The 22,201-nt window shown below is 40.3% G+C and overlaps 1 protein-coding gene across 11 annotated transcripts in view; it reads left to right on the forward strand.

The window, feature by feature from the left end:
- The window catches only part of DENND1A (DENN domain containing 1A), a 499,929-nt gene that overhangs the window by 25,972 nt on the left and 451,756 nt on the right, over positions 1 to 22,201 (forward strand). For 10 of the 11 annotated variants that reach the window (XM_066256260.1, XM_066256258.1, XM_066256259.1 and 7 more), the window contains exon 2: positions 12,669 to 12,739. In XM_066256260.1, coding sequence (XP_066112357.1) covers positions 12,669 to 12,739 — 71 coding nt within the window. Of the gene's footprint in view, positions 1 to 12,648; positions 12,740 to 22,201 lie in introns of those variants that run through there. The other variant, XM_066256269.1, reaches the window with a different exon arrangement.

The raw sequence follows: 22,201 nt of genomic DNA on the forward strand, positions 1-22,201 counted from the left end.
TTCTGTCATTAATCCCATTTAGTGTATTAAAAAAACACCTCATACATTATAATTTTTATCTCTGGAAATTGATTTTTTTTAATCTCTCAAAGGTTTCTAGCTTTTTGACCATGTGGAATACAGTTATAATAACTGTCCTGTGTGGATTCTAACATCTGTGTCAATTCTAGTTTGGCTTCAGTTGATTTTTTTTTCTCCTCATTATGGGTTATATTTCCTGATTCTTTGCATGCCTCGTAATTTTTATTGACTGCCAGACATTGTATATTTTACCTTTTTGGGTTATGGGTATATTCATATTCTTATAAGTATTCTTGGGATTACTCAAGGCTTATCTGAAGTAATTGTAGGCTCATCTCATTGTTTTCTTTCTATAAAAAATTAAAACAATTTTTTTTCAATTACAGTTAACATTCAATATTATATTAGTTTCAGGTGTACATCATAATGGTAGACATTTATATAACTTATGATGTAATCCTACTTTTAAGTCTAGTAGTCACCTGACACCATACATAGTTACAATATTATTGACTTATATTCCCTAAACTGTACTTTGCAATCTGTGACTATTTTGTAACTGCCAATTTGTACTTCTTAATCCTGTCACCTTTTTTACCCAGTTCACTTCATTTGTCTTCCATCTTTCAAGGGATTACTGTGCTTTGTTGCCTGATGTCTTGAAAACTATTATTTCATATAGTTTGTCAGTTAAGTTACTTTGAAAGAGTTTTATCCCTCTGGGTTTTGCTTTTATGATTTGTTAGGTGGGACTGTAGCAATACTCAATCTAGGGCTAATTATTCTCTAGTAAAGTAATACCCTATTGTATACTCTATATCCAATACAATCACAGTCACAATCTCAGTAAGTTATTGTGTGGATATTGACAAACTGATTATAAAGTCTCTATGAAGAGGCAAAAGACCCAGGATAGCCAACAGGCTGTAGAAGGAAAAGAAGAGAGAGAACTGACACTAAACTGGCTTTAAGATTTACTATAAAACCACAGGAACCAACACAGGATGGTATTGGTGAAAGAACAGACAAATGGATAAATGGAACAGAATAGAGAGCCCAGAAATAGACCCATATAAATATAGTCACTAATCTTTGTGAAAAGAGCAAAGACATTAAAGGGGAGCAACGACAGACTTTTTAACAAACAGTACTAGAACAACTGGACATCCACATGCAAAAAACTGAATCTAAACACAGACCTTCCTCACACTTTTCCTAAAAATTAACTCAGAATGGATTATGAACTAAATGTTAAACACTATTTTATTATATATTATGTATTATATATATATATTATATGCAGTTAAAACTATAAAACTCCCAGATGATAACATTGGAGAAAACCTAGATGACCTGGGGTATGGCAGTGACTTATTTATTTATTTATTTATTTTTTACAGAGAGAGTGAGTCAGAGAGAGGGATAGATAGGGACAGACAGACAGGAACAAAGAGATGAGAAGCATCAATCATTAGTTTTTCATTGCGTGTTGCAACACCTTAGTTGTTCATTGATTTTCTCATATGTGCCTTGACCGTGGGCCTTCAGCAGACCGAGTAACCCCTTGCTCGAGCCAGCAACCTTGGGTTCAAGCTGGTGGGCTTTGCTCAAACCAGATGAGCCCGTGCTCAAGCTGGCGACCTCGTGGTCTCGAACCCGGGTCCTCTGCATCCCAGTCCAGTTTTCTATCCACTGCGCCACCGCGTGGTCAGGCGGCAGTGACTTTTTTAGATACAATACCACAGGTACAATCCATGAAAGAATTGATAAGCTGGACTTCATTAAAATTAAGAAACTAGGCCCTGGCCGGTTGGCTCAGTGGCAGAGCGTCGGCCTGGCCTGCAGGAGTCCCGGGTTCGATTTCCGGCCAGGGCACACAGGAGAAGCATCCATCTGCTTCTCCACCCCTCCCCCTCTCCTTCCTCTCTGTCTCTCTCTTCCCCTCCCGCAGCCAAGGCTCCATTGGAGCAAAAGTTGGCCCAGGCTCTGAGGATGGCTCTGTGGCCTCTGCCTCAGGCGCTAGAATGGCTCTGATTGTGGCAGAGCGATGCCCCAGATGGGCAGAGCATTGCCCCCTGGTGGGCAAGCTGGGTGGATCCCGGTCGGGCGCATGCGGGAGTCTGTCTGACTGCCTCCCCGTTTCCAACTTCAGAAAAATGCAAAAAAAAAAAAAAAAAAAAAAAAAATTAAGAAACTAGCACTTTATCAAAGACAATGTCAAGAAAATGAAAGGACATCCATGGACTGGAAAAATATTTGTAAAAGACACATTTGATAAAGAACTTATCCAAAATATATGGAGAACTCTTTATTTTTGTGTGTGACAGAGACAGAGAGAGAGATAGAGAAGGACAGATAGACAGGAAGGGAGAGAGATGAGAAGCATCAACTCTTTGTTTAGGCTCCTTAGTCTCCTTAGTTGTTCATTGATTGCTTTCTCATATGTGCTTTGACTGGGGGTGGGGGAGCTACAGCAGAGTGAGTAACCCCTTGCTCAAGCCAGCTACCTTGGGCTTCAAGCCAGCAACCATGGGGTCATGTCTATGATCCCATGCTCAAGCTGGCAATCCTCGGTGCTTCAAACCTGGGTCCTCTGCATCCCAGTTTGACACTCTATCCACTGTGCCACCGCCTGGTCAGGCTGCAGAGAACTCCTAAAACTTGACAAAACAACCTGATTTAAAAATGGGCCAAAGACCTTAATATATTGACACTTCACTGAAATGGACAGTTCCTTATTTTCTGGATTGCTTTTAGTAACAGTTTTTGAAAGCTTAAGAGTTTTGAGTCTTTGAAATCATTGGGCCTGACCAGGCGGTGGCGCAGTGGATAGAGTGTCGGACTGGGATGCGGAGGACCCAGGTTCGAGACCTGAGGTCGCCGGCTTGAGCGAGGGCTCATCTGGTTTGAGCAAGAGTTCACCAGCTTGAGCCCAACATCGCTGGTTCAAGCAAGGGGTTACTTGGTCTGCTGAAGGCCCGCGGTCAAGGCACATAAAAATAAAAAATAAAAAAAAACACACACAAACTATCATTGGTAAGGAGAGGTCATTTTATTTTTTATAATAAATGATACTACCTTTTATGTTAGTTTAGTATCTTTTGGTATACAAAGAAAGCATTTTCTCATTTTTCTGTCATTTGATCCCTGAAACAACTTTTAAGAAGAGCAGGGCAGGTATTATCTCTTGATGGAACAGGCGTCCCCAAACTACGGCCCGCGGGCCGCTTGCAGCCCCCTGAGGCCATTTATCCGGCCCCCTGCCGCACTTCTGGAAGGGGCACCTCTTTCATTGGTGGTTAGTAAGAGGAGTACTGTATGTGGCGGCCCTCCAACGACGGTCTGAGGAACAGTGAACTGGCCCCCTGTGTAAAAAGTTTGGGGACCCTTGATGGAGACGAAGCTGGTGCATGAAAGGTTAAATGGTTTGCTCTAATCCCATAGCTAGTTAAGGGAATTGAACCCAGGCCTTCTGCTAGTTAGTCTAGGGTTTTTTCCATAGAACCTCATGTGATCCTTGTCTTGGTAAAAGACAGGCCATGGAAATTAGTATTAATAAATGGTTATTTTTTTCAACGACCAGAATCTTACAGAAAAGTTGGCAGAAGTTGGCAGTACAATATAAAGAACTAAAAAACCCAAACCAAACAAAACTTTTTTTTTCCTTCTTTTTTTTTTAGTGAGAAGGGAAGGCAAAGAGACAGACTCCTACATGGGCCCTGATCGTGATCTACCCGGCAAGCCCTCTAGGGGGTGATACTCTACCCATCTGGGGCCCTTGCTTCATTGCCCTGCAACCAACCCATTTATTTTTAAGCACCTAAGGTGAGGCCATGGAGCCATCCTCAGTGCCCGAGACCAGTTTGCTCGAATCAGTCAAGCCATGGCTGCAGGAGGTCAAGGGAGAGAAAGAAGGGGGAGGCATGGTGAAGCTGATGGTCTCTTCTGTGTGACCAGGAATCAACCCCCGACATCTACACGCCAGGCTGATGCTCTACCACTGAGCCAACCAGCTAGGGCAAAAAACCAGGTTTTTTTTTTTTTTTTTTGTACTTTTCTGAAGTTGGAAACAGGGAGGCAGTCAGACAGACTCCTGCATGCGCCCGACCGGGATCCACCTGGTATGCCCACCAGGGGGCGATGCTCTGTCCATCTGGAGCATCGCTCTGCCACAATCAGAGCCATTCTAGCGCCTGAGGCAGAGGCCACAGAGCCATCCTCAGCGCCCGGGCTAACTTTGCTCCAATGGAGCCTTGGCTGTGGGAGGGTAAGAGAGAGACAGAGAGGAAGGAGAGGGGGAGGGGTGGAGAAGCAGATGGGCGCTTCTGTGTGCCCTGGCCGGGAATCAAACCTGGGACTCCTGCACGCTAGGCCTACACTCTACCACTGAGCCAACCGGCCAGGGCCATATTTTTTACTGTGGTAAAAGGGATCCAGTTCAGAATCACAAGTTGCATTTAGTTATCATATCTCTTTAGTTTCCTTCAGTCTAGAAGAGATCTTTAGTCTTTCCTGGATTCTCATGACCTTGACACTTTTGAAGATTGTAGCCCAGATTACATCTTTTAGAAGATCTCTCAGTTTGAATTTGTCTGTTGTTTCCTCATGATGAGATTCAGGTTAAGCATTTTGGCAGGAATATCTGGGAGTACTGCTGTCTTTTTCTCATTGTATCCTAGCAGTTTGTCCCATTACTGATGGTGATGGCTGTGAAGACTTGATTAAGGTAGTTTTGTCAAACTTCTACACTGAAAACTTACTTTTTCCTCTCTTATCATTAGTGTTTTGTGAGAAGGCACTTTGAAACCATGCTCCGTTTCTCATTAAATTTTCAATTTATTTACTAATGTGGACTCGTGGTTTCAGAGTTTATTTGAACGGTTAATAATCTGTTAATATAATTATTGATTCTGATGCTCAAATTACCCCAGGTGTGGCCATTGGGAGCTTCTCCAAGGTGGTCTTTTTGACATGTCTCCATCATTCTTTGAGCACTTCTTTGCTTTATGGAATAATAAGACAAACTAATCTTGTACTTTCTCAGCCCCAGCCCTGGAGTCAGCTATTTCTCTAAGAACCCTGGTTCCTTTTAGAGGAGAATTGTATTTGGAAGTCAAGGGCTAGTATCATGCTCTTTGCTCTTGGGGTGGCTGCTGCCAGGCTCTGCCAATAAACAGAGCCAAGAAATATGTGTGTGTTACAAGTCAGCTTACATTTACATTCTGTTTCTTTATATATTTATTAAGAACCTTGAGTTCATACTAATCTCCAATTCAAATCCAACTCCAGAGAGTCCATTCTAGCTTTCTGCTCACTTCAGCTGTGAGAAAGCAGGCTCTCCCTTGCTGGTCTTGGGCTCCAGTCAGACACACTGCCCCTTCATCCCCACCCCATGAAGATGGATGCTCTCTTCTCTGACTTTGCTTTGCTAGGATCATAGTCCCCACTGTGGTGGTTTGACATGCCCCTGCCCTCCCCACTGCCCTGTGGGTGCCCTACTCGCCCAGCATGGACTCTGACTTCTACCATGCTGGACAAGCCTCACCCAATCCTACATGGTCAACCCTCTCACTCCACCTGGGGTTCCATACCCCACTCTAGGGTGTCCTTGTGCTTGGACATGCTTTTCATCCTCTTGGGCTCTGACATCCATGTCCCTTTATGGGGCACCCTTCTCACCCCACTTGTGTTTCAGCCCAGGCCTGGCCACCCTATGCATGAATGCCCTTCTCACCCCATTTGAGTCCTGGCTCCCCATACCAGGCTGCTACCCTGCGTGGGTACCTTCCTCACTCACATTCAGATTTGACATCGTTTGCCAGGCCACCCCTCGGCCAGATAGACTCCTACCTGCTCATGTTCTGAAATTCCCTATCAGGTTACTGCTTTGTAGGGACATTTCCTCATCCTGCCCAGGGTCTGACACCCCATACTGGGCCATCGCCAATATAGACATCTACCTTGCTCTGTCCAATGTAGGACTATATTTTCAGTAGGAGCAGAGGAAAAGTTAGGAAAGAGGAGGCTTTGATATGGTCTGATGCTGTCCACTGAGTATACTGGCTGTGGGCTTCCTGGGAAAGTGCAGGTGAAGATCATCTGTATCCTGTGTTCTGCCTGGGGCCACCTGGCATGAGCTACAAAGCAGTCTGTAGATAGCTGCTCCTTGTACTGGGTTTGGAGGTGCCCAGGAGAGGCTAAGCTGTGAACCAAGGCTGGCTGCTGCTATGGCCAGGGCTGGGGCAACTTAGTGAGAGAGAGACTGCTTGTTTGAGAGATCTTAGGAAAATCTGAAGTATGAGCCATGACAGGCCATTAGTATGGAAAAGCCACTGGAAACAGCTTGTTTGTCCTGAAAATGGGACGGTTCCTCAGAATCACCTGTGTGGGGCAAACATTGTGAGCCAGGTTGTTTGAATCTCACTTATGGCACCCACCTGCCGGCTGTGTACGGAGAGGGGGCTCATCAAAGGAACACTGTTCTCTGCCAGCACTTTTGTCAGGGAGAAAGCAGCCCCCAGCTCTCAGCTTGATGCTGGACAATTCAGTTCCTCACTGTATATCTCTAGTGTCTTTCAAGCTAAAGTCCGAGTGCTGGAGCTTAGAGTGAGTGAGTTCGAGCAAATCCATGTGTGGGCTCTTTAGGAGGGACTCCTGGGACTCTAGCAGCCCTCCATCTCACTTAGCCACAATCCCCACTCGTTTTTACAGCTAGAAGTTACGGGGACTTCTTTTCTTGGCACTGGAACCATAGGCCTGTTGTGGGGCTAGGACCTCTCAGATCTCAGGGGGGCCCTCCACAGCCAAAATATGACTCCCAATTTTTATCTGCCACACGTGGGCGTGGGACCAGTCCATTCTGCCCCTCCTTCCAGTGTCTGTGTGGCTTCTTCTTGAAATCTCTAGTTATAGGACTTCCATTCAGCTCTATTTCAGGCATTCCTGAATGATAGTTGTTCTGTAGTTGAGTTGTAACTTTGAAGTGGTGTGGGAGGAAGTGAATGCTGTGTTCATCTATGCTGCCATCTTGTCCAGAAGTCATCAGTAGAGAATTTCTTAAAACCGTATGGGGTACTACTGCACGTTGCTGAGGGGTGTGCAGGCTGTTTTCTGCTTGGAACGCAACTAAACTTTTCCCCATGAACTTGCTTTGCACATTGTGGCATAAGGCTCTTTCCTAGGGATATGTGGAAAGGTAAAACTTTGTAACTCCTCTCACAGCAGTCTCTGTGTATCTTTATTAATCTTATCCTGAGAGCATTATTAGAAATGAAAAGCAAAGTGTAAAATCTTGAAACGACTTGTTTGTATAATTACACAACTAAGTTAATCATTTTCTAACAAGTTTCAACAATGACTACATTCTTCTATGGAGGTGTTAACTTGTTATGGGTTAGAAAGCACCCTTTGATACAGCATTTTCAGCCTGGAAAAAGGGCTTTAATTTCAGAGTCCACTAAAACAAATGGAGACTTGTTGGAAATATTAACACTGCCTTTTTCCTTGTTTGTCTAGCTTAAAGGAATCAATGTTTATTAGGTGATGTTTGCCAGCATGTTCTGAAGTATATGCAGTTTCTTTTGACTGTGTTGTCAACTTTAAGACAGTTCAATTGGTGTGGATATTGAAATGTTATACCTTAGCCCCCTCAGTATATAAGTTTGTAATTAAAGAAACAGTGTGCTGAAGTCAAATCATTACTCCAGTCTATAGAGAATAGGTGGCTATTTTGTTTGAATACTAGCTGGTTTGAAGATTTGACTGCTGTGAAATGAGTAAGAGGTCCTCCACTGTGTGTTTCAGTTTGTGGCTCTAAGTAACACATAAAGGGGATGAAGGCCTAGTATTACGGCATGGTTACCATATGCAGCAAAGATTCATTTTGTAAAGAGTGAGTGTTAAATTTTTCTCCTAAGCTCATAACATGTTGTAATTGAAGAAAAGTAGATCCTAATTGAAAGCTGATGATCCAGCAGAGTGATCAATAGCATGATGCTCTAAAAAAAAAAAAAAAAGACAAAACAAAACCATTAAGCTTTCCTGCTGCCTGAATATTGTCAAAGCCTTTGTCTGTTTCTTGACTTCAAGCTGGGTGTACTTAATCTTTCTGAGAAAAGGCCCTGAGCACTGAGCGTGGCCCTTCCAGGGGATCACTGAGAACTGTGTCCTAAGAGGGGTGTTGAATAGAAACGCTCTCTTGGCTTACTTTCTGGCGACATTCTCCCAGAAGTAAGAACTGAGCCGACCTAAAACACATTTTAGCTGTTTGTATGTCATTTTTTCATATTTAAGGGCTGAGGCTGTTGTCAGCAGGTGTGACTTATTCATACCTTTGACTCCAAAGGAAAACACCTTTAAAGAGTAACAGTGGTGTGTATTCAGCAAATTACTTCCTGTCAGAGAGAGAGAGAGAGAGAGAGAGAGAGAAGCAGTTATGGAAACTGGCAACTGCATGTCAGATGTTGGAGGAAATCTCATTCATCAAACATTTATTGTGCCAGGTGTGCAACTGGGGTTATAAGATAGTTGGTGCCCTCAAGGAGCTACCAGTCTAGTGAGAGGACAATATTTAATCAGAGGTACATTGGTGGTTCTCTACCTTGGCACACATTGGAATAAGTTGGGGAGCTTTAAAAAACACCAATCCCTGGAGATTCTAATTTAATTGTCCTGGGGTATGACCAGGGAATCAGGACTTTTAAAAGCTCGCAGGGAATTGTAATTGCGTCAGGGTTGACTGTGGGAAGAGCTGCAAGAGGACGGAAGCACAGGGTGCCCTGGGAGGGTAGAGGAGGGGCACCTACCCCAGTCCGGGCTCTGAGTGAGGGCCATTGGGAAGGCTTGGATGATCCGTGCTGATTCTGATACACTCTTGCTTTGATTTTGGCCAGTTTACCCTTTGAGTTAGTGTCTTCATCTCTGAACTGGGGGTAATACTTTTACAGTTGTTGAACATTAACTGAAATAATGTATTTGAAGTGCTTAGGATCATGCCTGGCATATAGGAAACAGTAAGTAGTGGCAGTAGTTAGGTAATTATGTTACTATTGGAGAATCAGCATGGTTTGTTCAGAGGGCTACTGTTAGTTCTGGCTGCCTCTTAGGTTACAGGACTGCGGGAGGTGAGCATGGGTGGTGAACAAAAGATGCTTGCCAGATGGGGTAGGGTCCCAGATCATGGAGATATAGGAGTGTAAGGCAATTAATAATGGGATATCATGGCAGAACCAGGATATTTCCATGGTAATATGTTAAGTTATAGCATGAAGTGATCTGGGAAAACTTGGGTCCATATTGGAAAATTGGCTCAGAATATGGTATTCTCAGCATCATTACATGTACTGAATTAGTAGTTAGTGTTAATAGAACAGAAAATGGATGTTCAGTTCCTTTAGTCAGGTAGTTAAAAATATTGAGCATCTTGAAGAGTAACAGAAGGAAGATATAAGAAGTCTCAGGTAGTCCCAAAGATTCTCTGGAAACTATTGTAGTCTTAATTGTTCATAAGGTTAATGAAAATATTAAGAGTCACTTAGCAATTTGCATTTAGAGAACATACTTTTTAAATTTATTTTTTGATTTGCAGAGAAATAGAAAATGCTTCCAGCTGCATTGGTTTCACTGGCCCTTAAAATAACTTATGAATATTTGTTGGTATGTTATATAACTTGTCACAACATTAGTCACCACTTCTACAGGGCAACATGTAAGTGATCATGGATGAGCATGACTATAACTGATAATGATAGTCTAAATTGTTCTTAGTGTGGTAGTCAGCTTTTGCTTTTCTTTTTGTCTTTTCAAAGAGCCTGTCACAGTCTTTGGCTCCATATAATGGAACTCTCGAAGCTATTTGAATTGAGGAAGAAACTTATGTAGTTTTGTTATTAGTACACTTTAGACTTTAGAGTGAGGCAGTAACTCTTAGCTTAATCTAGAGGAATGAAATTCTGAGGTAAAATTCAGCTAGTTGCAAAATAGACTTAAGAAGGATTTATTTAGGTTTTAGAAGGACTCTTCCTAGTGTTCTTCAGGTGACCTTAGAACATTCCTTCTTTTATCAAACACTGTTCTTTGAGGTCATTTGAATGAAAAGGATGTTTCCATGTGGTATTTTCCACAAAGGTTTAGTGGTCAAAGGATGCTGACTTTATAGGTCTTTTTGTACCCTCTGGCAAGAAAAAGCACACAAAAAAGCTCTTAAAACTTCAGTTTACTTTGTTTCATTTCTTTTTTTTTTTTTTTTTTTTGTATTTTTCTGAAGCTGGAAACAGGGAGAGACAGTCAGACAGACTCCCGCATGTGCCCGACCGGGATCCACCCGGCACGCCCACCAGGGGCGAAGCTCTGCCCACCAGGGGGCGATGCTCTGCCCCTCCGGGGCGTCGCTCTGCCGCGACCAAAGCCACTCTAGCGCCTGGGGCAGAGGCCAAGGAGCCATCCCCAGCGCCCGGGCCATCTTTGCTCCAATGGAGCCTTGGCTGCGGGAGGGGAAGAGAGAGATAGAGAGGAAGGACGTGGTGGGGGGGGGGGAAGCAAATGGGCACTTCTCCTATGTGCCCTTTCATTTCATTTTTAAATAAGATATTCTGATTTAGTGTCTAGTTTTTTTTTCTTAAGTGAGAAGTGGGCAGGCAGTTAGATAGACTCCTGCATGCACCCTAACTGGGATCCACATGGCAAGCCCTCTACCAGGTGATGCTCTGCCGGTCTGGGCCAATTGCTCTATTGCTCCAGCAACCCAGCTATTTTAGCGCCTGAGGCGCGGTCATGGAGCCATACTCAGCGCAACGGGGCCAACTTGCTCCAACTGAGCCATGGCTGAGGGAGGGGAAGAGATAGAGAGAAAAGAGAGAGAGAGAAGGGGGAGGTGTGGAGAGCAGATGGTCCCTTCTCCTATGTGCTTGACTGGGAACCAAACCCAGGATGTCTATATGCTGGGCTGACACTCTACCACTGAGCCAACCAGCCAGGGCCTAATGTCTAATTTTTATTAAATTTTTTTTATTAATTAATTCATTTTAGAGAGGTTAGAGAGAGAGAGAATGGGAGAGAGAGAAGGGAGAGAATGGAGGGAGAGGAATAGGAAGCATCAAATCCCATATGTATCATACCTTGACCAGGCAAGCCCAGAGTTTCAAACCGGCGACCTCAGTGTTCCAGGTCAACACTTTATCCACTACGCCACCACAAGTCAGGCCTAGTGTCTAATTTTTAAATTCTATTTCACAAGGTGTACAGAAAAACCTTGAATTTTAGAACAGCCAAATTTTTCTAGCAATAAGTATTTACATAAAGCAAAAGCCTAAGTTTCTATTCAGTGAAGAAATTATGATCCTTCACAAGAGAAATAATTTGATTCCTGATTGACTAAACACAAGCTAAGATGCCATTGTTTATAAGAAATTCTGTTATTTTGTATTATCAAGAGAGAAAAGAAATGTTGCCATGTAGAATTGTAAGGTGCAATAGATCATAAGAAATGTGAAAATATGGGGAAAAAAGTTTGCCTTCGAATCAGTGAAACAGAATGTGAGTGCCAGGAGGTGTGAATTCTGGTTCTGGCTGCATTTCTAAGTAGCAGTGTTCCCACTGACAAGTCACTTAGGAGCTTTGCTTTAGGCTCCTCACCTGTATGGTGATGGTAAAGTCTGATGCACCTACCTCATAGGATTACAATATGAATGGAATGAGGCTAATAGAGTTATAATGAAAAGTGAAATATACTGGGTAAATTCATGGTATTTATTTGATTGAAATTAAACTTTGGATCTGATTAGGCAACTCAGAAGGTTTCTTCTCTTAGCTTTGTTGTCAGGTTTAAAGCAGAATTCAGTTATAGGCATTGAAAGTATAACATTTTCTTCTGCTGAGTGATTTTTATTCAATCTGGAAATAATATCTTTTTGTTGTAGTTTTAGAATCAAAGAGAAAGAGAAAATGCAGAGATAATATAACCCTGATGTTCTCATCACTTAGAATTAACTGTTAACATTTTGTTAGTGCTGTGATCTTTTAAAAACTTATTATGAAATATTTATGACATAAAAAGGTAAAAGGACATAATAATGAACATTTATATGCTTGCAATGGCCAATACAGGTGAAGTGCCCCTGTGTGGGAACACTTGCATTTAGGTTAGGATCCTATCCCATAACAGTCTAGTGCGACAGGATACTGTTTCTTTTGTTTCAGTCTTCAAATCTGTAAATAAGCAAGTTAACTTCATCAAATGAGTGTTTTATCCTGGAATATAAGAGAGAAGGCTCCTTTGTGCTAGTGTTGCCTTGCTTTGAGTTTCCTCAGAATTCTACCTCTGGCTTTGGAGATCCAGCTGTGTAAATTGGAAATGTGACACCTGTAAAATTGTAATAACGGCTAGCCAATTATTGGTCAGACATTGTACCCAGACAATGTTTGTGTCTATGTTTTTTTTTTCTTAAGTTTCACAGTAATTTTTCTGGGTGTTTTCATTTTTTAGATTAGGTAGGCATGGCTCAGAGAAGTTGAGTAACTTGTCCAGAATTTCACAGCCATTGAGCTGTGGAGCTAATGATTTTAATCAAGGCGTGCTTTATACCACAGCCCACGTGTTCTGTAATTGTTTTGCCTCAATTGTCAGTAATCATGATCTGTTTCTTTTGTAGGCAAAACCCAGAGACCACGTTCGAAGTGTATGTTGAAGTGGCCTATCCTAGGACAGGTGGCACTCTTTCAGGTATTTGCATGTTCAATTATGACATGTCATGTTTGTTTATTGTATGAGATGGCCATGCACAAGGGATAATATGTGACTATTCTAAACTGTTATTTATCTGTAAGTATGTTTAAATGTCTTTCTCCTTTGTTTGTGCCCACATCATCATAAGCTAGTGAACAACTTAAATTAAGAGTCACTTCTATGAGAGGCTTGGAATATGGCTTTATTCTTTATAATTATTGAGTTTTGGTTGGTACCTTTCACAGATGCTTGGATTCAACTATTTAGTAGGAAATATTGTCACCTTGCTAATAAGGAAGACTTAAAATTAGGTTATAAAATTATATAAGGATTATAATATAAGGGATTATATATATATCATACTAAAGGATATAGTGTAATAAGGAAAATCTCTGTTACTAAACAGAGGAAATGTTTGGAATGAATTTAATTTAGTAAATTTTATGTTTGCTGCAAATGAAGGTTGGAAATTATTTGAAGGAAACACCTCTCTGGCTTTAGCTTTTGGACTAGTTTGGACATGTATTCCTGGATGGCAGACCTTAGATAAGGTTAGAGTATCTTGTGCAGGCTGAGTATATCACTTCTTGACCTAAAATCCTTCTTGGTTAATGAGAATAAAGAACCTTATGACCCAGTGTTCTTTGTCTTGGTGCCTGAAAGAGTTATGCATTTGCCAAAGGTACGTTAGGGAGCAGTTCTTGGTCACACACACTAACAGTTGCATATATTATTTGGTGTTTAGGGAGAGTGAATTTACTTGGATTAGAATATTGGAGTGATCGGGATTTCAATGGTAGTTATACCCATAATTGTACAATGTTGGGCATATTTTCTATTTCATTATTTAATTAAATTGTAATACTCATAAAATAGCTACCTTTTATTGAGTTTGTCTTGTCTTATATGCTTGACATATATGCTCAGCTTTTACAGTATAGTCCTTAAAGTTTGTTGGGTGACATCTCCATATACCTGTGAGAAAACACAATCTCAGAGAAGTCAAATAACTGACCAAGATCAGATAGCTATTGTGTGGTTCAAGTCCTCTTCAGTGTGCTGCGTTGCCTTCTTGAGGACAACAACCAGCATTTCTCTATGTCATCTGCAAGGCATTGTATAATATCACCAGTGTTTGTTAAAATGAATGAATTTCTCTTAATAGCAAAAGTGAGATAACTGTGCTCCACTTTCTGGATTATCTAATGGAGGCTGTAAAACATGTTACAAATGTGTGGTTGTTCTGGAAGTAGAATGTTAACATCATGGTAAATTATGCCTCTTACTGTGCAAACCATTGGATTGGGAGGGTTACTCCTTGTGGTGTGTACTTGAGCAGCACTTCTATGGGCTGATGTTACAGAGTAACTGTTTGATGATGACAAACATGGTGTGATTTAAAGACAAACATTTTTATTTCTGTATTTGCTGATGTTTTCCTTTCAATATTCTAGGACTCCCCCCCCCCCCAAAGTTAAGTGAATTTTTTTAAGGGGAGGCTATGAACAGAATTTGAAAAATGCAAATAAGATGGAAGAATAAACAAGAAGTCTTTATCTTATCCTCTTATCCAGTCATCTTATTCCTCTCCCCTTCCTGCTGACAGCTCCTTTTTTAACTCTTTAGTACATTTTTAAAACCTTTTTATTTTGAAAATATTTTAAAAGATTAAGGTTACAAGGATAGACAAGTGCATATACCCTTTTAGATTGATCAGTTGTTATTTTATGGCCATATTTGCTTCACTCTTACATATTATTTATATTTAATAATATACATATTGTTTTTGCTTAGCCACTTGAGAATAAGTTACAGACCTTGTGACCATTCATCCCTAAATTCTTCAGAATGTATCTCCTAAGAATGAGGACATTTTCTTCCAGAACTCTAGTACAGTTACTGAGATAAGAAAACTTAACACTGATATAATGTCAGTTGTTCATATTTAAATTTAATCAGCTATCCAGTAGTGTACTTTATAGCGTGTCCCCCTCTGATCTAGAATCTAATTCATCAGGATCATGAACACTATGTAGTTTCACATCTATTTCATTTTATTTTCAGTATGGAATAGTTTTGTGGCTTTAAATTTTTTTTTTTTTTTTACCATTTATGACATATTTTAGAAGAAATTAGCTTTGTTGTTTTTTTAGCAAGTCCATGGATTGGATCTGATTGTATCCAGATGATTAGAATCATGTTATAGGTTTTTGGCAAGAGTATCTAAAACATGATATTGTGTATCCTATCAGCAGGCACATGATATCAGTCCCATTATTTGTGGAAAAGTACATAACACTTTATAATTAACAAATAATTAAAAAGTAAGTAGCCATGTTGCTGCTGTCCAGGTTAAGAAATATAATGTTACCTGTTTCTAGGGAAATACTGTTTCTGGCAAGAGGTATCCCTGCCCAGCCCTATGCTTTAGAGGCCCTCTTTGGCCCTCTTCCATGGGCAATGAGTCTGTAGGGCATATGGGACATGCCTACTTGGAGCCTGAACCCTTCTATCCTAGACGATGCTTTCAGAATTCTGTGTCCAACTGGCCCAAGACCTTATTCCCAGGGTCTGCGTGAGTCTTTTCCTAGAGTCCGTCTTTTTAAGGGTAGACTGAGCTGCGGTTGTATATACCCCTAGGCCCAAGGGATGGCCTAAGGGTGGCTGTTTGCTGGGAGTCGGGTATGAGGTGAAGCTTTGACTTGTGAATGGAGGCAGCTGTGCTTGTGTGTGAGTCCTTGGCAGTATGGGATGGTGAAGGGGGATATGAGTAGTGGGCTGGTGGCCAGTGGCCAGTTCTCCCTGCACCATCTAGTTTCCACATGGAACTCTGAGGAATCCAAAAATTCTCAGTATGAATTTGGGTTTCTAGGCAGATAAAGGCATATTTGTGGTGATAGGAGGGAAAACATATTTTATTCCATAGTTTATAAGCTTGTTTCATATCTTTTAACTATTTAGACATATTGCTATATATAGGACTCTACACTGTGTCCATAAAGTCATGGTGCACTTTTGACCGGTCACAGGAAAGCAACAAAAGACAATAGAAATGTGAAATCTGCACCAAATAAAAAGAAAACCCTCCCAGTTTCTGTAGGATGATGTGGCAGCATGTGCTCATATGCAGAAGATGACGTAACACCGTGTATACAGCGGAGCAGCCCACGGCCATGCCAGTCGAGATGTGGACGGTACAGAGGAAAGTTCAGTGTGTTCTGTGGCTCGCTAAATTCGAATCCGTGGCCAAAGTGCAATGTGAATATTGGCGCGTTTATAATGAAGCGCCACCACATAGGAATAACATTCCTCGGTGGGATAAGCAGTTGAAGGAAACTGGCAGTTTGGTGGAGAAACTCCGTTCTGGTAGGCCATCAGTCAGTGACAAGTCTGTAGAGGCTATCGGGGATAGCTACCTAAAGAGCCCTAAAAAATCTGTGTGTAAGCTCACATTGAATTACACTGAATAGATATGAAACTGGGAGAGTTTTCCTTTTATTTGGTGCAGATTTCACATTTTTATTGTCTTTTGTTGCTTTCCTGTGACTGGTCAAAAGTGCACCATGACTTTACGGACACACTGTATTTGTACTCTTGCCTGTAAATGTTAGAGATGGCTTTGGCCAGCACCCCAGAGGGCCTTCTCTTTCTTCAGTTGTAGCTACTATATGACTCTTATGAAAATCATTTCTTTTTTTTCCTATATAGTTTTAATACATAAGCATACCTCCTTGAAAAATATAATTTAGTAATGCCTGTTTCTGAACTTTATAGAAATAGAATTACCTGATGTGTAGTTTTGCTGCTTTTTTGCTCAAGATGATATTTGTAAGGGTCTTTCATGTTGTGTGTAGCTATAGTCATTCATTTTCATTGCGGTATAATACACGTAGAATTATATCACTGTTTACCCATTCTAACTGTTGAAAAACCTTTGAAGTTGTGCACAGTTTTTGGCTTATGGCAAGCTATGCTGCTGTGATCCTTATACGTGAATCCTGGTAGCCATGGATAGACACCATGCTAAACTGGTTTTCAGAACTGATTGTGCTCATCTACTCTCCCTTCAGCATTTAATAGCCCTTATTGCTGTACTACTTCATCAGCCCTTGGTACAGTTAGATGTTTTTTCCAACCTGATGGTTATGTAGTAATATACCCTTGTTGGCCCTGGCCGGTTGGCTCAGCGGTAGAGTGTCGGCCTAGCATGTGGAGGACCCGGGTTCGATTCCTGGCCAGGGCACATAGGAGAAGCGCCCATTTGCTTCTCCACCCCTCCGCCACACCTTCCTCTCTGTCTCTCTCTTCCCCTCCCGCAGCCAAGGCTCCATTGGAGCAAAGATGGCCCGGGCGCTGGGGATGGCTCTGTGGCCTCTGCCTCGGGCGCTAGAGTGGCTCTGGTTGCAACATGGCGACGCCCAGGATGGGCAGAGCATCGCCCCCTGGTGGGCAGAGCGTCGCCCCCTGGTGAGCGTGCCGGGTGGATCCCGGTCGGGCGCATGCGGGAGTCTGTCTGACTGTCTCTCCCTGTTTCCAGCTTCAGAAAAATGCAAAAAAAAAAAAAAAAAAAAAAAAAAAATATATATATATATATATATATATATATATATATATACACACACACACACCTTTGTTTTTATTTGCCTTTTCCTGGTGACTAATGAGATTGTGCCCCTTTCATATGCTTATTGGCATCTTATTCAGCTTCCTTTTTTTTTTTTTAATAATTTTATTTTTTTAATGGGGTGACATCAATAAATCAGGATACATATATTCAAAGATAACAAGTCCAGGTTATCTTGTCATTCAATTATGTTGCATACCCACCACCCAAAGTCAGATTGTCCTGTCACCTTCTATCTTGTTTTCTTTGTGCCCCCCCCACCCCCTTTCCCTCTCCCATTCCCCGCTTCCCCCCGTAACCACCACACTCTTATCAATGTCTCTTAGTTTCACTATTATGTCCCACCTACGTATGGAATAATACAGTTCCTGGTTTTTTCTGATTTACTTATTTCGCTTCGTATCATGTTACCAAGATCCCACCATTTTGCTGTAAATGTTCCGATGTCATCATTTCTTATGGCTGAGTAGTATTCCATAGTGTATATGTGCCACATCTTCTTTATCCAGTCATCTATTGATGGGCTTTTTGGTTGTTTCCATGTCCTGGCCACTGTGAACAATGCTGCAATAAACATGGGGCTGCATGTGTCTTTACGTATCAATGTTTCTGAGTTTTTGGGATATATACCCAGTAGAGGGATTGCTGGGTCATAAGGTAGTTCTATTTTCAGTTTTTTGAGGAACCACCATACTTTCTTCCATAATGGTTGTACTACTTTACATTCCCACCAACAGTGTATGAGGGTTCCTTTTTCTCCACAGCCTCTCCAACATTTGCTATTACCTGACTTGCTAAAAACAGCTAATCGAACAGGTGTGAGGTGGTATCTCATTGCCGTTTTGATTTGCATTTCTCTAATAGCTAGAGAAGATGAGCATCTTTTCATATATCTGTTGGCCATTTGTATTTCTTCCTGGGAGAAGTGTCTGTTCATGTCCTCTTCCCATTTTTTTATTGGATTGTTTGTTTGTTTGTTGTTGAGTTTTATGAGTTCTTTGTATATTTTGGATATTAGGCCCTTATCTGAGCTGTTGTTTGAAAATATCATTTCCCATTTAGTTGGCTTTCTGTTTATTTTGTTATCAGTTTCTCTTGCTGAGCAAAAACTTCTTAGTCTGATGTAGTCCCATTCATTAATTTTTGCCTTCACTTCTCTTGCCTGTGGAGTCAAATTCATAAAATGCTCTTTAAAACCCAGGTCCATGAGTTGAGTACCTATGTCTTCTTCTATGTACTTAATTGTTTCAGGTCTTATGTTTAGATCTTTGATCCATTTTGAGTTAATTTTTGTACAGGGGGAGAGACTGTAGTCCAGTTTCATTCTTTTGCATGTGGCTTTCCAGTTTTCCCAGCACCATTTATTGAAGAGGCTTTCTTTTCTCCATTGTGTGTTGTTGGCCCCTTTATCAAAAATTATTTGACTATATATATGTGGTTTTATTTCTGGATTTTCTATTCTGTTCCATTGGTCTGAGTGTCTATTTTTCTGCCAATACCATGCTGTTTTGATTGTCGTGGCCCTATAATATAGTTTGAAGTCAGGTATTGTAATGCCCCCAGCTTCATTCTTTTTCTTTAGGATTGCTTTAGCTATTCGGGGTTTTTTATAGTTCCATATAAATCTGATGATTTTTTGCTCTATTTCTTTAAAAAACGTCATTGGAAGTTTGATGGGAATTGCATTAAATTTGTATATTGCTTTGGGTAATATAGCCATCTTGATTATATTTATTCTTCCTAGCCAAGAACAAGGTATATTCTTCCATCTCATTATATCTTTTTCGATTTCCCTTAACAATGGTTTATAGTTTTCATTATATAAGTCCTTTACATTCTTTGTTATGTTTATTCCTAAGTATTTTATTTTTTTTGTTGCAATCGTGAAGGGGATTATTCTTTTGAGTTCCTTCTCAGTTGTTTCATTGTTGGCATATAGAAAGGCTATTGACTTCTGTATGTTAATTTTGTATCCTGCGACCTTACTGTATTGGCTTATTGTTTTAGTAGTCTTTTTGTGGATTCTTTGGGGTTTTCAATGTATAGGATCATATCATCTGCAAAAAGTGATACCTTTACTTCTTCTTTTCCGATATGGATGTCTTTTATTTCTTTGTCTTGTCTGATTGCTCTGGCTAGAACCTCTAGTACCACATTAAATAAGAGTGGAGAGAGCGGACAACCCTGTCTTGTTCCTGATTTAAGGGGGAAAGCCTTCAGTTTAGTGCCATTTAATGTGATGTTAGCTGATGGTTTATCATATATGGCCTTTATTATGTTGAAATATTTTCCTTCTATACCCATTTTGTTGAGAGTCTTAAACATAAAATTGTGTTGTATTTTATCGAAAGCCTTTTCTGCGTCTATTGATAAGATCATGTGTTTTTTGTTCTTTGTTTTGTTGATATGGTGTATTATGTTAACTGTTTTACGTATGTTGAACCATCCTTGAGATTCTGGAATGAATCCCACTTGATCATGATGTATTATTTTTTTAATATGTTGTTGTATTCGATTTGCTAGTATTTTGTTTAGTATTTTAGCATCTGTATTCATTAGAGATATTGGTCTGTAGTTTTCTTTTTTTGTGCCATCCTTGCCTGGTTTTGGTATGAGGGTTATGTTGGCCTCATAAAATGTGTTTGGAAGTATTGCTTCTTCTTCAATTTTTTGGAAGACTTTGAGTAGAATAGGAACCAAGTCTTCTTTGAATGTTTGATAAAATTCGCTGGTATAGCCGTCAGGGCCTGGACTTTTATTTTTGGGGAGGTTTTTAATGGTTTTTTCTATTTCTTCTCTACTGATAGGTCTGTTTAGGCTTTCTGCTTCTTCTTGACTCAGTCTAGGAAGGTTTTATTTTTCTAGGAATTTATCCATTTCTTCTAGGTTGTTGAATTTAGTGGCATAAAGTTTTTCATAGTATTCTACAATAATTCTTTGTATATCTACGGTGTCTGTGGTGATTTCTCCTCTTTCATTTTGGATTTTGTTTATATGAGTTCTTTCTCCTTTTTCCTTGGTAAGTCTTGCCAAGGGTTTGTCAATTTTGTTGATCTTTTCAAAGAACCAGATCCTTGTTCTATTAATTTTTTCTATAGTTTTTCTGTTCTCTATTTCATTTATTTCTGCTCTGATTTTTATTATCTCCTTTCTTCGGCTGGTTTTGGGTTGTCTTTGTTCTTCTTTTTCTAGTTCCTTAAGGTGGGAAGTTAAGTGGTTCACTTGGGCTCTCTCTTGTTTGTTCATATATGCCTGAAGTGATATGAACTTCCCTCTTATCACTGCTTTTGCTGCATCCCATAGATTCTGATATGTCGTATTGTCATTTTCATTAGTCTGTATATATCTTTTGATCTCTGCACTTATTTCTTCTTTGACCCATTCATTTTTTAAAAGTATGTTGTTTAGTTTCCACATTTTTGTGGGATTTTTTTCCTCTTTTTTGCAGTTGAATTCTAGTTTCAAGGCTTTATGATCAGAAAATATGCTTGGTATAACTTCAATTTTTCTGAATTTGCTGATGTTGTTTTTGTGGCCCAACATATGGTCAATTCTTGAGAATGATCCATGTACACTGGAGAAAAATGTATACTCAGTCACTTTGGGATGAAATGTCCTGTAGATATCTATCATATCCAGGTGCTCTAGTGTTTTGTTTAAGGCCACTATATCTTTCTTGATTCTCTGTTTGGTTGACCGATCTAGAGCTGTCAGCGGTGTATTGAGGTCTCCAAGTATGATTGTGTTTTTGTCAGTTTTTGTTTTAAGATCAATAAGTAGCTGTCTTATATATTTTGGTGCTCCTTGGTTTGGTGCATATACATTAAGAATTGTTATGTCTTCTTGATTCAGTGTCCCCTTAGCCATTATGAAATGGCCATTTTTGTCTCTGAGTACTTTTCCTGTCTTGTAGTCAGCATTATCTGATATGAGTATTGCTACACCTGCTTTTTTTGGATGTTCTTTGCTTGGAGTATTGTTTTCCAGCCTTTCACTTTGAATTTGTTTTTATCCTTGTTACTTAGATGAGTTTCCTGTAGGCAGCATACAGTTGGATTTTCTTTTTTAATCCATTCTGCTACTCTGTGCCTTTTTATTGGTGAGTTTAATCCGTTTACATTTAGTGTAATTATTGATACTTGTGAGTTCCCTATTGACATTTTATATCTCGCTTTCTGTTAGTTTTGTGTCTTGTTTGATCCTTCTCTTTCGTTTTTCTATCTTTTGTTTTTATTTGGTTGTATTCCATACATCTTTCCTCTGTTGCTATCTTTTTTATCTCATGTGTTTCTGTGGTGGTTTTTTCAATGGTGGTTACCTTTGAGTAATGAAAAGGGTCCCTACCCTGTTCATTGTAGTGACCTATTTTGTGAGTACTTTTGCACTCCATCGTCCTTTGCTACTGTTAATCTCCATCTTCTCCCCCTCTTTCTTTTTGTTGTTGTCACAGTTTAAATTTGGTTTTATTGTGTTCTTCTTGGAGCTTTTACTTGTGGCTCTGTTTTTTTTTGTTCTTTGTATCTGATTGGAGAACCCCCTTTAGTAATTCCTGAAGTGGGGGTTTTCTGATGGTAAATTCCCTCATCTTTTCTGTATCTGTGAATGTTTTTATTTCTCCTTCATATTTGAAGGATAGCTTTGATGGGTATAGTATTCGTGGCTGAAAGTTCCTCTCTTTCAGGACTTTAAATATTGGGGTCCACTCTCTTCTAGCTTGTAGAGTTTCTGCTGAGAAATCTGATGATAATCTAATGGGCCTTCCTTTATATGTTGTATTCTTCTTTTCCCTGGCTGCCTTGAGAATTTTTTCTTTGCTGTTGGTTTGTGTCAATTTC

Source organism: Saccopteryx bilineata, chromosome 2, assembly GCF_036850765.1.
Source record: "Saccopteryx bilineata isolate mSacBil1 chromosome 2, mSacBil1_pri_phased_curated, whole genome shotgun sequence".
Taxonomy (NCBI): Eukaryota; Metazoa; Chordata; class Mammalia; order Chiroptera; family Emballonuridae; genus Saccopteryx; species Saccopteryx bilineata.